At 41.6% G+C, this 13,932-nt stretch overlaps 1 protein-coding gene and 1 long non-coding RNA gene across 4 annotated transcripts in view; both read right to left on the bottom strand.

Annotated features, from left to right (window-relative positions):
- Positions 1-89: 89 nt before the first annotated feature.
- LOC120374272 lies at positions 90-5,470 on the bottom strand. Its single transcript, XR_005585971.1, has 3 exons — positions 5,409-5,470; positions 3,218-3,416; positions 90-189 (listed from the first exon to the last, which is right to left on the bottom strand). It is a non-coding gene; the product is annotated as an uncharacterized LOC120374272 (long non-coding RNA).
- Positions 5,471-9,598: 4,128 nt separating this feature from the next.
- Positions 9,599-13,932, bottom strand: part of CREB1 (cAMP responsive element binding protein 1) — a 43,617-nt gene continuing 39,283 nt past the window's right edge. For all 3 annotated transcript variants that reach the window (XM_039494327.1, XM_039494328.1, XM_039494329.1), the window contains one exon: positions 9,599-12,503. In XM_039494327.1, coding sequence (XP_039350261.1) covers positions 12,359-12,503 — 145 coding nt within the window. In that variant the 3' untranslated portion in view covers positions 9,599-12,358. The remainder of the gene's footprint in view (positions 12,504-13,932) is intronic.

Below are 13,932 nucleotides of genomic sequence, written 5' to 3' on the forward strand. Positions count from 1 at the left end.
CCCAGCTCCTCCCAGAGTTTACACTGAAGTCAGAGGGTTGTAATCGTCCAGCTTCCCTTACCTGCTATGGTGGAAAAGAAACGGGGGCTGAATTCATGTGCTCTGGGCTCCAACCCGGGAATAGGCATTAATGGCGACCCAGACGATGGTAGGGGATTTGTGGTCATCAGCCGTAGCAGAAACGCTGATCTAGCAGAAACAAAACAAGTTACATAGTGGCTGGCAAGTGTGACGTGTTTGTCAAGTGCTACTCCACGCAGCTCTATTCATACTGGGAAAAGTGAGGTCTGTTCACCAGGGGCCTGATTCTCTGTTTCCCTGCACCTCGTGTAGTTCTTCGCATTGCAAAGGGAGCATGAGACCCCGCCATTCTGATTCGGCTGTGCTGTGCACTCACTTGGCATTGGCGTTAGTGACTACATGAGGTGCAGAGAAATGGCAAATGGGAGCGAAGGATTGTAATTATTGATGGCCAATGGAAGATGCTGCTGAACTCTACTTCAACTCCTGAGAGCAGTGACTGCTCCAGGCCGACCAGCATCTGAGAATTAAAGCTGCCACTCTCTCTCATTTTCTTTGTACTTACCAGAGGAAAGAGCTGAATTACCTGTCCAGGTCAGCTTAGCTGTTGCATATCAGTACACTGCACTCCAGGACGGGTACAGATGGCTTGTTTGCTCTCCGTCAGAGCGTAGTGTGGGGCACCACTGCTTTTCGGTGCCTGTTGGAAAGCAACTGATGCAGGCCACAACTTTCCATTGTCAGCTGTGGCACGGACGTGTGTCAGTCAGTTCACCCACGATTGTAAAGAGGAGTTCAGATCACAAACTTGCCCCGGAGGGAAGGAAGAGCTCAAAACCAGACAGGAACCTTCTGTCCTTGGTGTCAAAATAAGTTTTCCGCCGGTGAGAAGCAGTGGTAGCATTTTGCTGTCCTCATCACCCGCACAGGCTGCACTCAATGTCTGTGTGTGTCTTTGCAACTTTGCCATCTGTTTGTTGAGTGGCGATTGTGCGTGTAGTGTAGACGCGATAAATCGATCCCCAATCGGTCTCGTCGACTGCTGAACTCCAGCAGTGCGAGAGGCGGAAGCAAAGTCAACTGGGGAGCTGCGGCTGTTGATCCTGCACTGTGAGGACGCGAAGTAAGTGATTCTGAGTCGATCTAAGATACAGCTATTCTCGTAGCTGAAGTTGCGTATCTTAGATCGACCCCTCCCCCCCCAGTGTAGACCAGGCATTCACACTGCTGTTGTCTCTAGTTAGAGCTTACTGCTGTTCTCTTCTGCCTCCCGGCTGTGTGCTGCTGGCTCACTCAGCTAACATCACTGCAGGATATTGCCCCCGCCTTGGTTTGAGGCTGTCATATGGTGGCTCTTCTCCTGGAGAGCCCTCCGGTGGCAGGCTATAGTACAACTAGGGCACCTGCCTCGGTGTCCCCTTTCTTCCAGCGTCCCCATTAATGCCATGCCTTTGTTTCCAGGTATAAATAGCCCTCTGCAGCGTTAATTTATTACAAAAAAAAGTCCCACAACCCTAATCTAACCCTCCCCCGCACAGTCTAAATAGTACAGTCAATCTTTCAAGTCCCAACAGGCTATCTGGCATCAGCACACTGCAGCTCTCCTGTACAGCTCTGGCCTCTCACCATGCCTCACAATAGTACAGCTCCAGCATCTCTCACCACGCTCCAGCTCTGATGTCGCTCACCATGCCTCACCCTGACCAACTGGGGTGCTTCTCTGCCCACTTTCATTCTCAGGTCTGATTCTAGCTCTTGCCCAGAGACATCAGCTGTCGTACTCCTCCATCATGCCTCAGCCTTCAGCTCTCCAGCTCAGGGAGCCAACAGGCATCTTCCTCCGCCACGTTCAGCCCTCTCTGGCCTGGGGAAGTTTGTAGGTGACCCCGACTGCCTTTCTGCCTTTTGCTTTCACCAGCCTGATCTGGCTCTGCGGCTCAGCCAGGGCTCTCTGACCACTCTCTTCTTCGGAGGCATCCCCCTCGTGTAGCTCTCAGCCCAGCTCTGCACTTCTTCTGAGCGCTGTCTCAGGAGTCTGAGTTCTGAACTCTCCTTCAGGGCATCCATCGCTGAGCATCCGGCACTCGTTCAGTGCCCTTAGCCAACTGGATGAGGAAAGCGGGGCCTGATTTCATGGAAGGGACCGGCTCCCCTGTTACAGAGGACAACCACAGAGTATCAGACAGCCAAGTCTGAGATCTAGCCCTGACCTGGCTTGTCTTAGGTAATATCTCATTTCTTCCCACACAGAAGATGGTAACCAATTTGACTGTCAGTAGCAGTCCAAGGAAATCATTGACTGACTTTGAGGTGTTTTTTAATAGACCAGAGGTTCTCAAACTTCATTGCACCACAACTCCCATCTGACAACAAAAATTACTACACGACCCCAGGAGCAGGGGACTGAAGCCTGAGCCCCACCACCCCGGGGGAAGGGGGAAGCCGAAGCCCAAGGACTTCAGCCCTGGGTGCGGGGCCTGTAACTTGAGCTCCACCGCACAGGGCTGAAGCCCTCCGGCTTTGGCTCCAGGTGGTGGGGCTCAGACTTGGGCCCCAGCAAGTCTATTGCCAGCCTTGACAACCCCATTAAGACAGGGTCATGACCTACTTTGGGGTTGTGACCCCCAGTTTGATATCCGCTGTAACAGACGATTGCCCACCCATTAACAGTAAAGGGTAAGCGGGGTGTAGGAATCCACAGAGAATCTGGTGGCTTTGTTAGGGCCAGTGGCTGGAACGTGTGTGCGTGACATATACATGCATTTCTGCTGAAAACCACCCGCATGAAAGCGGCACCTACTTTCTTAACAGATGTGCCCCTTGGGTGTGTTCAGAGTCACAGCTGCTGACTTTAGTTACAAAAACCCCCCATAGTTTTATTCTTCAGGCAAGACATGGTGGTGGATTCTGTTTACATCATCATCCACCCACTTTGTACTGAGCTCTGCTGAGTTAATGCTGGGAATGCCCTTTTGAGGCAACAGGCTTGGGGGGTTGTGGGGAGGGGGTGGGAAAGGATTTCCACTGATGACAATTTGTCCTACACAACTATCATTTCTGAAAGCAACCTGATTTTCAGATTCCCAACTTGAACTGAACAAAAGGATTTTTTCCCCACTGGAAGTGCAACATATTTAAGGGAACCTAACAATGCCACTTGTACAGAGTGGCTGTTAAGAATAAAACTGCTTTTTACCATTTGGATGGATCCTGGCAACCGTGTATCCAGGGGAGCTGAATGGCAGTTTCATCAGTTGTGAAGGGGACCTGCTTTTGCTTTTAATTTAAGTTGCACTGTTGAGCTAGCAAGAGCAAAAGAGAACACAGGTGCCATCCAAGTCTCCCCAGGTAGAAGCGTTAATGGTATTTTGGCCCCATCCAGACCTGTGAGAAAACTGGTGGGCAAAAAGAAAATGCAAAGTAAAAGAATCAGTTGAAAAGAAAAGTGTTTAAAAAAGTAACAAAGGTGGAAGATTCAAGTTAATGCAGAGTAAAGAATGCGTAAAAGGCAATTCAGTCAATTTAGCAGTTAACTTTTAAGTGTTATGAGCATAGCAGATGGTTAAAAAAAGAGACAGTTAATTCTATTTAAAGAGCTATCATGTTTAGAAATTAAAAACAAGTGAAAAGCAAGAAAAAAACTCCCCCAAATGTTTAGCCAATAGATCCAAAGAAACTAAAGGGAAAGTGGACAAGTATGGTTTTGATTTTCATTAAATACAAAAATATTAAGCCCCGCAAGGGCTTTGAGAAGGGACCTCAGGATTCTACACATCCTATGTGAGATTAATAAAATCTGGAATCTAAGACAAGTGACTCAGATTGGTATTAGATGGGTTTATATCCCAATATAATAGATGGGTATAGATCCCAATGAGTCATTTTAGCAATACCATTGACTACGCATTTTATAAAGTAATCAGATTTCATGGACAAATTTTATATTGCTGCTTTTCCCCATAGCACTACAGAAGTCAATATGGATGTCTTTTGGGTACATCTGTCTGGGCACTAGCATTCTAACAGAATGGATAACAGCAGGAACATACAGTTACATAATCCCAGGTGAACACACCTTTGGTTTCTCCTTTGTGTGTTTAGGGCACAGACTTGGATTTCAGGATGAAATTTTACCTGTGCAAGACTCCCGTGGCGTGTCACTAGGAGTCCTGTTGAAGTCAATGGGAGTTTTACATTGCACTGGGACTCCATTGTAACTCTCCCACTGATGGGGTAATGAATTTTAAAAAGACAAATATTCCATTAGGAAATTTCTGGTCAGTTAAAACCTTAGGATCCAAGCCAGGGAGGTTGTCGGGACATTGACCAGGATTCATTGCTATGAAGCCTTGGGGCTGCTACTGAAATCTTCCAGCATGACATTTAAAAAAGGAGTGAACTTATTTGAAATGTCATTAAGAATATGTTTTAAAATATTTACACCATAAGGACCAAATCTTATTCCCTGCTACATCCAGGCAGCTGTTTTCAATAAGGTGGTGTGGCTAAAACTGAGGGCAGAATTTGGCCTTAATATAGGAAAAAACTGCATCTTGTGCAAGTATTTTTCGGTCAGGACAAAAGACCCATTCTACTCAGGAAAGCAAAGCCATGTAACACAGATGCAAATTTTAATATTTTTGCCAGCAAAAGCTTTGTAACTGCAGTAGCATTTCTGTAGCATGCAAAACAAAGTTACCATCATGCTGCTTAGCAGTTACCACCACTACCTGACTATGATATAGTGTTACCTGACTTCCTTCACGATGAAATTTGAGCCAAGTTTTACTTTAGTACTCACGGGGTTTAAGCCCTGCTGTCATCCTCTCATAGATGGGATGGTGGATTTTCAAAAGAAAAATGTTCCATTAAGAAATTATGTGGTCACTGAAAACCAGCCATGGAAAGGGGATGGAGGACTTCACTGCACTCCGCAGACCTTAATGGAGAGGCATCTGCTTACAGCAGTGCTGACTTTGGTCCACTGGCTTTTACCCTTATTGTTTGATCTAATCTGTAGATTACCTAACCCAGTCCCGATCTCTGCATGATCACAGTGCCTCCCTGTATTTTGTTCTGCCCCACATTATTACTTTGCAGTATTTTAGCCATGATGGTCCCAGGATATTAGAGAGACAAGGTGGGTGAGGGGTAATATCTGTTATTGGACCAACCTCTGTTGATGAAGGAAACAAGCTTTTGAGCTTACACCGAGCTCTTCTTCAGCTCGAAAGCTTGTCTCTCTCACCAACAGAAGCTGGTCCAATAAAAGATTTTACCTCAGCCACCTTGTCTCTCTATTATTACTTTGGATAGTACTAGATTAAAACAATACTACAGGTTTTACATTGAAAGGCAACGCATTTAAACCCGATAAAAGGAAATACCTTTTCCATACAACACACAGTTATCCCAGAGAACTCCCTGCCACCATGACGGTAGGTTTCAGAAAAAAGGATTAGACCTTTAGAAAGAGAGAAAATAGAGGATTAAAAATAAATAAAAAAGCCTAGATTTTTTTGGAAGGAATATTAAACCTTGTGCTTCAGGATAGAAACCAATCTTTAATTAACTTAAACTAATTACTTAAGCAAGGAAGAAACTTTCCCTATGGGCAGTTTATCCCATAACAGCCTACAGCAGGATTTCTTGCATCTCCCTCTGAAACGGTTAGTACAGGCTACTCAGAGAGAGAGGATACAGGATTAGATGGACCATTGTTCTGATCAAATATGGTTACATTCTTACCTAACTGCTTTGTAGCTGCTGCTTGCAACACAGTCTAAATGGAACCCCCTCCTCAAAAAAGAGACTTGGAGAGTTTTTAAAAGCATGTTTATGTGACTGCACATCAATGTTTGTGTAAAAAGGGATTTATGACAGTTTATACCACAAAGGTTACAGTAAGAAAAAGCACTTCTTTATGACAATAATTCACAAATTCACAAGGATCACTTTAATATACAAAGCAATTACTACCATTCTGAAACACAAAGCAGCTAATATGTACATAGTGTTAATAAAATGCATTATAACTCAGTACAATTTTTTTTAAACAGATAAAGCACAAAAAGATTAAGTAAAAAAAAAATTAAAGCAGGGATGTTTCTAGAATGTAGGGAATTGTAATAGGAAGTTATTTCCCGCATCAAGGTCTCTTTGTTTAGTAATTTAACTCCCACAGAAATGCTGGAGTTAAGGTTGAAATACCCTGTTTTGTGCTGATAGTTTTGGGTAAAGGATCAGAAACGGGGTGAGGTGAGCTTTACCCTCGCCATCTTAAATTAAAAAAATAATAACCATAGTTAATAATAATCCTTGCTCTAGAAACCTCCCTGAAAAACATTGTTCTAAAAACATTTCAAATTACAAATCTGGCCTAGAAATGATTTATTTTTGACATGAACAACTGATATGTGGACAAGTCTGTGCGGGGTGTGTGGGAACAGTTGCTAGTTCCCACCTCTCTCTGCCCCTTCCCTTCCTCACCCCAGAAAGTCCATACGAGCAGTAGAGTGTTAAATTTCATACAAATTTGCAGTTCTATAATTTTATTTCTTTTTAAATATAAATAATTTCATTACACACACAATGGAGTGGCACCTGGATAAGATACAACTTGGGTAGAGCATCCTGCTGTCGCCGATTCTTAACTTTAACCATTTGCAGATGGCCAATGGGCACAGGGCCCTTTTCTTGTTGGTTCCCCACTTCGTGTTATCCCAGATTTCCCCTTACTTCCTAGAGATGCTGCCTAAGGCTGAGACTCAACGAACGGATTTTGATAACAGTATGCTTCCAAGTCACAAGTACAGCAAACGGTCAGCTTCTGTTAAACGTGCTAACCTTGGATCATTAGCCCCCTGCCCCCACCCTCTCCCTGCCCAATGTATGTCTCCTGAGGACAGTAAACTTTCCCTGTTTCTTGCTGGTGAGAACGAGATCTAAAATTACAATCTTCTATAGTGAGCCAAAAAGTGCAGCTGGGACCTGAACTTGCAGTACCAGAATGTAGACAGGCCAAGGTCTTTAATTTGTGCTAGGCAAATTTGCCTGTTCAATTCTCTTCACAGGCTATGATTTAAATATACTTACAAAAAACACTGCAAGCTGAAAAACCTGAAACACAAACCCTTTTTGCAAACTGAAGCTGGTCCCTCTTCCCTAAAGATACAGAAATATTCAAGCTACATCCATCAACAGAGCTGAACCTACCACGAGCAAATGTCAGCTGGAACTTCAGGACCCTGTCTGTATATCACGTTGAATCCTCCCAAACTAGCTCAGCTTTATGATACGTTCAGGTCCCTCTCGGATCAGTATCTTTCATAACTAGCAAATTCAGAAGATCAAGGAAACCACTCCTTAGTCACAGTCCACACAAACCGTGAATGTACAGGACATTTGAAAAGCTCACATTCCAAGGATCCAGGGTATAGCTAAGTCATCAATTCCCCTCATTGCCACTGCAAAAGAGAGTTAGCTGTGCATTTTTATTTTTTTTTTTAAAAAGCTGAATGGGCGTGTTATCATTAGATGCACCTCCATTTCCTGGTACATAGAATCTGTAAATCCTTTTGCATTTGTTTTCTTGGGATGCAGCTCCGGAAATGTGCTGCTATATCTCAAACGGGGGACAGGGAACTAACGTGACTGAAAAGGTTTCAGTTTCCCTTCCAAATTAATTCCCCTTTCTCACTTGAGTTCTTTGAACTAGTTCTGTTTTGTCTAAAAATAATTTAACATTTGTCCTGTATGTGTTTCTAAGAGACAGAATGAGATTCTTATACGACACTCCGGTATCTAGCCTTTTGGTACTGCCAGTTCAGATCCCCTGCCATTTTGAAGTAGCCCCTGCTGAAAGTCAGGTGCTAAGAGGCTTCATGCTGAAAGCTCTTCATGAAAGAGTCAACAGATCTGCGGAGAGAGTCACAAACAGGTAGTAGGTCTGTAATAACCATGTCAGGGAGCTTTTCAAGCAAAGCCAATATCCAATTGCTCTAAGGTATTTTTCTTTTTGTCAAAGTGCACATTTTATCAAACATTTACAAAGCATATCACGTAACAAAAATAAATATACAACCTTTCCTTTAGGTCACTGGCGAATGGTCTGTCACTAACTCTGTTCTCAGGGCAAAAAATGGCAATACAAACAGGATCTCAGAAATGCAGAGAAACCCTCCTATAACTGCCACAGGTTTGTGACCACTGATAATGAACTCACTTTAGAGTGTAGACTTGTTCTTGCTTTAACCTGCAAAAAGCACCGGCTGTCTGTTTTAAAAATAAGCGGAGACCAGTTTTAATTAACAGATGACTGCCTGCAGCTGCTGTCTACTGGAAGCCCAGATTAAAAAACGGTAGTACAAATTTAGATCAGAAATGTTACGCATAGGGTGGTTTGTCCTTGTTAAATTAACCTTTATTTTTTCCTGAGTCTTTGTATGGTTCCAAACACCCCACCACCTTTCTGGTCAACATTTAGTACCAGACAAGCCAGTAGGTCTGAGACACAAAGACAAACCATAGAACAACCAAAAGCCTACAGATGACTTTGTCCTGAAGAGCATGACTGGCTGGAATTGTGCTTTCAGATACTAGCAATGCTGCTGGCAACTATCCAAATCTGGTGAAATCGTTGGTCAAATAAAAATGCATAGCCCCTACACCACGAGATAAACAAAAAAAGGTCTTACCGGTGGTTTCTTAGTAAAACCCCTTCCAATAATTTTTGCCTTTGTTATATAGCTGCCAAAGACACAAAGCACAAAAGTGAATAATTTTGAGGGAGGGGGGAGTTTTTAAACAATTGTTTACATTATTTCAAAATCTCCATCTAAGAAAAACACAATAGCCTTGAAGGATGAAATAAAATCCTTTAAAATGGGTAACTGAACAACAGCACACACAAAAAAAAAAAATCAATAATAAGCGCCTGAATAATACAGCCCAAACCTACTGAAAATGTAAGCGTGCGCACACTCACACACACACACACAAAAGTAAAAATTGTTTCTGACCTCAATATACTATAATACTCAGCATTCCTGACTTAAAAGCTCTCAGAGCTGTAGATTATATACTGTGTGTGTGTATATATATATATATATATTTTACATATTATACATATGTATTTTTTCCAAGAATATCTAAATTAAGAGAGCACCTCTGACAATATCTAAACTGCCTGCTTGGTGCCTTTGTTTTGAAAAATAATGACATTACAAAAATTATATTTGAAATCAATTCTTGTTTATTATGAACATAATGGATCTAGCCCTTTCTAACCCTCTCTTCAGTTAAACCAGGCTATCAACGCTTGAAAACTCACAACCATAAGATAGAAAACAAGCCTCCCATTTAGTTTCAGCAGAAGTTCTGATCTACAGCAAAATGGCCCTAATTTATAAAAGCTAACTACCCCCAACACCTTGCTGTTTGTTACTGGATTCCTGCATTGTCTTTTTCTTTCCCTTTTTGGCCAATGTGAATAGTAAAGCATATACTGGTAAACTCAGCCAGCCCTGTACTTGGTCTAATATGATAATTTTTATTCTTGGCTTGTTTCATTTCCATTAAAGAAATCCAAGTCCCCAAATCCTCAATGCTGCATGTACAAAAAGAAAGATTCTTGTAGCTCTTTGGGTAGTTTAGAAGGCTTAGTTTTTTTTGTGTGTGCGACCTTAATGCTGATGAGGGTCTGGATTGTTAACCCTGAAGATTCTAGCCACAGGACATGTACAGCATGGACATTAGCAATGCGAGCTTTCCCACACTGCCCAGTCAATATGTTTCCATATGTCCTGGAAGTAGCACCTCTGGGGCTGACAGTTCAGTCTCCACAGCCTATTCCGTTCTTGGTCTCTCTCTGCTGAGAGACTAGTAACAAAGGTGCTAATTAGTGCCAATTATCTAAAAGGAACAGATCTGAGATCATCAACTAATTTCATGCGGGTTCACCACAAAACCCAAGTTTTTGCAAATAGATGGTTCTGTAGTGGGAAAAACCCTGCTTCAGGTGGAGTATTAAAAAGCTGTTTTAATTCTCAGAGCTGGAGTTATTACATATAATTGTTTAAATGAGGCAATCAGTAGTCCATGCCTGCAATATCATCAGGGCTTCTGCTTCTAGCACTAATTCTGAGACATTTATAATAAGCTCTTTGTCTAGAGTGGGGGCACAAATTCACTCCAATATATGTATTCTCCATCTTTAAGAATCTGCCAATTTTAATAAAAGCACATTTGAGAATTTGGGGGCTTTCCTTAAGTTTGCATCACTAAACTCATAAAGTGACCTCTAAATTTAAAATAAAATAAAATAAAAAAAGGAAAATCAATCCTCTACTGCAGATAAAAATAGGCCATGTATAAAAACTACTTGACAATCCTAGATTTGAAAACTTATCCTTTCATAATCCTGATATTCATGTTCCAGTTTTGTTTAATTTGACATACAAACAAAACTTGACCTGAAGTTATCTCTGACCCAAGATTAAACAATAATGCTACAAGTTTAACCTTGCTCTTTCTTAAACCTCTTGAAAACCGAATGCCCTCTCAAATAAGAAAGCCAGAACTTTTAATACTGCTAACAGCTGTTTGAGTCAATTGGTTACAGTCCTCTCAGTGTCTTTTATTATAATGCCATCTTGGCTGTCTCACCATTTAAAAGGATCTTAAATTTGAAATTTTACCTTAAACAGATTGAGTGAAGAGGAGAAAATATTAGCTAATACTTAGATAGCCTAGGTATTAGTACAGACCATAGTCTTGTGTGTATGTCTATATACACAAAGCTTGAAATAATAACCAGGACCTGAGATCCAGAGCAAACTTATTTCATCAAATGACCAAGTTAAAACATCACAGTCTGGCTTTAAAGGGCCAATACACAATCTAAGCATGATTTTTTTGGACACACAATGGAAATCCTAATGTTGAGTACAGAGCTCACTGTTTTTAACATGATACATCTACTGTTTCTTGCCATGTATTTCTGGAAAAAATAGCTATCCCCTCAGTGCATACTCAAGGGCCCGATCCTGCAAATGTCTGACGCATGTGAGCAACTTTACTCAATAAGTAAAGTGTTTGCTGGATCTGGCCCTTTACATTAAAACCATCCACTGAATAAGTTATGTACATTTATGGTTAGGACAGGCAGATTCATAGTCAATATTTTCCCCAAACAGAGTTCTCGCCCTAAAAGTGGGATTCAGTAGGGAATATTTAGTCACATTTGTAGTCCTCATATTTGAAGTTGTCTTACAAAGATGAATTTTAAGTAGAGAGGGAGGCCTCAGGGTTTGAAAAAGAATTTAGCAAACCAGTGTTCAACATAAAAGTAATGCAGATAACCTACTTGTTTGAGTAGAGCTGAGCCATTCAGAGGAATTCCATGTTCATCAATGAATTTATACATGGAGTTAGTGAAATAGTTGTCTTGGATAAAAACAGGTAGGGCTTTAAGCATTACTCTTGTTTACTATGTAACTGTCTTCTAAACAAAAGTTGTTCACTATTGTACCTTTGGGTACTTTGAGTTCATTTCCCATCCAATATCCTGATGTTTCACTCAGTTGGTGATTTCTTTTAGTGTATTCAAAATATTGAACACACAGACACACACACATACACTTACTGCAAGAAGCAACAACTGACAAATAAAGGAAATGGTTTCTGAGGTATGGAGAAGCTTTTATCAATCTAGAAGGCAGAGAGATTACAGATGACACACCAAAAAGCCTCCTGGGGTAGTTTAATAATTTTCTCTCCATACTAAGAATCTGTGTATGGAGCTCCCTTCGTTTGGCATGTCACTCAGCCATATATTTGAATTGTTTATAATGAATATGTATCTATTTGGCAACCATTGCTTCTTCATCGCGCCATACCTACTTTTATATATATGTGGTCCACAAAGTACTTCAGGCCAAGAGGATGGGGGTGATTCTGTCCCCAAGGCAATCAAAAGAGGTCAGCACAAACTCTTAAAATCATACAAAAGACCCTCCCCACCCAAGTCTTCACAAATGAACATTATTACTCCTTGAAAATGCTGGGGGGCACGAGAAAGAAGTCTTTTCTTCTTCTTTTTCACGCTCAGGATAGTTGTGATGAAAATAATCTCTTGGGAGGAGAAGTGGAGGCAAGTGTTTGAACATTCACAGTTTAATGCAAAGCACAGACGAATTAAATTCTGTAGTTGCTTTCAGGCAGTTTCGCGCATAGAAAAAAAAGAAATGTTTAGAAAATAAAAAGTTTACTTTGTCTTTCTGGTTGTGGGCAAACCCAGTCTCTATCCCACCTTGACAAGTGAAAATGGGATCCAAAATTAATCTGATTTGTGGCAGTAAAGGTCCTTAAGTGCTTTCAGCTCCTCAATCAGTGTCTTGTTTTGGTTTTCAAGCACAGCCACTCGGTTTTCTAGACATTTTACATATTCTTTCTTCTTCCTGCGACACTCACGCGCTGCCTCCCTGTAAAGCAAAAAAGGCCATTCAAACCCAGAACATTTGAGACCATGAGCTGCTTTCGAGCTTGATTGTTCAGGTCAAACTGCCAAAACAGTATCAGTGTTTTCAGAACCTGGCTATAGAATTAGAGGTATTTGTAATTCAGGAAGAAATTAAGTAGATAATGATTTACATCTCAAATCACGAACATATCAAAATCACAAGGATCCCTCCAATATATAAGTAGCAGCAAATAAACACTAACAAAATTCTGCCTGGTTTAGAACTTAACTCTGAATGGTATCGTAACTATGGTGGCCTTTGTGTTGAGTGCATCACTTTGCTATCACTTCACTGGGTTCTGTAATAAGGATTAAGATGAGTAAAAACCCTGCATAAGAGCAATGTTCATCTTACTAGTAAACCCATCCATTTGCTATGGCACAACTGAATAATGACAGTGGCGATAAACAAATGTTTAGTTTTGTTTACCCAATGCAACAGAAGCTATACTTAAGGCACTCATGTATTTGCCCTCTACCTGTACCAAACCTTGTTAACAATGCCCTCATTTTACTGATACTGTACATACTGTTTACTGATACTGTACACTTAATATTACAGCATTTCATTCTTAGCAACCTCTGAAGAAGCTGGCCAGCCAGGCTGATTCTGTTGAACAGATCAATGGCACTATATTGACGTGACATTTAAGATCCTGAAGAAAAGAAAACACTGAACCAACGGCTGCATCAGCATTTCAATTCAACTCAAATCTTACCAGTGTCTACTGTATCAATAATACAAGGACCAAGAAGTGTTGAAGTAAGCTTCAACACAGTAAGCCGCAGGGCTGCTTTGTAAACACTGGCTCTGGAGACCCCTAACTCAGATATCAGCCCTCTAAGCACAGTGCTGGTACCAGAATGCTAAGAGCATCAATGAAAAATATCTCAACAGTGCCAAACTAAGTGCTAAGCATCCTTGAAGCAAAAGCTTTACTAGTTCCTAAATTATGAGCACCAAAGTGCAAAGGAAAAACAGGTGTCAAAAAGCCACAATATTGCACTGAAGCAATCAGAGGCAAGAACTTCCAACATGAATAAATGTGTACCAGACCTGACTGAAAGGCTGGATAAAAGATCTGTAAAGGATACGTAGCTAGGGGGCACTGGGATCTGGTAAAAAGCTGTAGCAACCAGGACATTTGGAAGGCAATATTTACATGCAACAAGGAGTGGGTGTGACAGCCAGTCTCTGCCCTGGGTGTGCTCACTCTTTGAAGGGGAATTCTGGAGTCACCCACCAGCTGGGGGATCTCCGACAGCATGGCTGTGATGATCTGGATCACTCTGCACAAGGCCTGGATCTTCTGGTGACCCCTTGAGAGGGTGGGGTTGGGGCATGATCCCTATTTCTGTAATACCTTTCATTCAAAAGATCTCACACCACC

This window comes from Mauremys reevesii, linkage group 11, assembly GCF_016161935.1.
Source record: "Mauremys reevesii isolate NIE-2019 linkage group 11, ASM1616193v1, whole genome shotgun sequence".
Taxonomy (NCBI): Eukaryota; Metazoa; Chordata; order Testudines; family Geoemydidae; genus Mauremys; species Mauremys reevesii.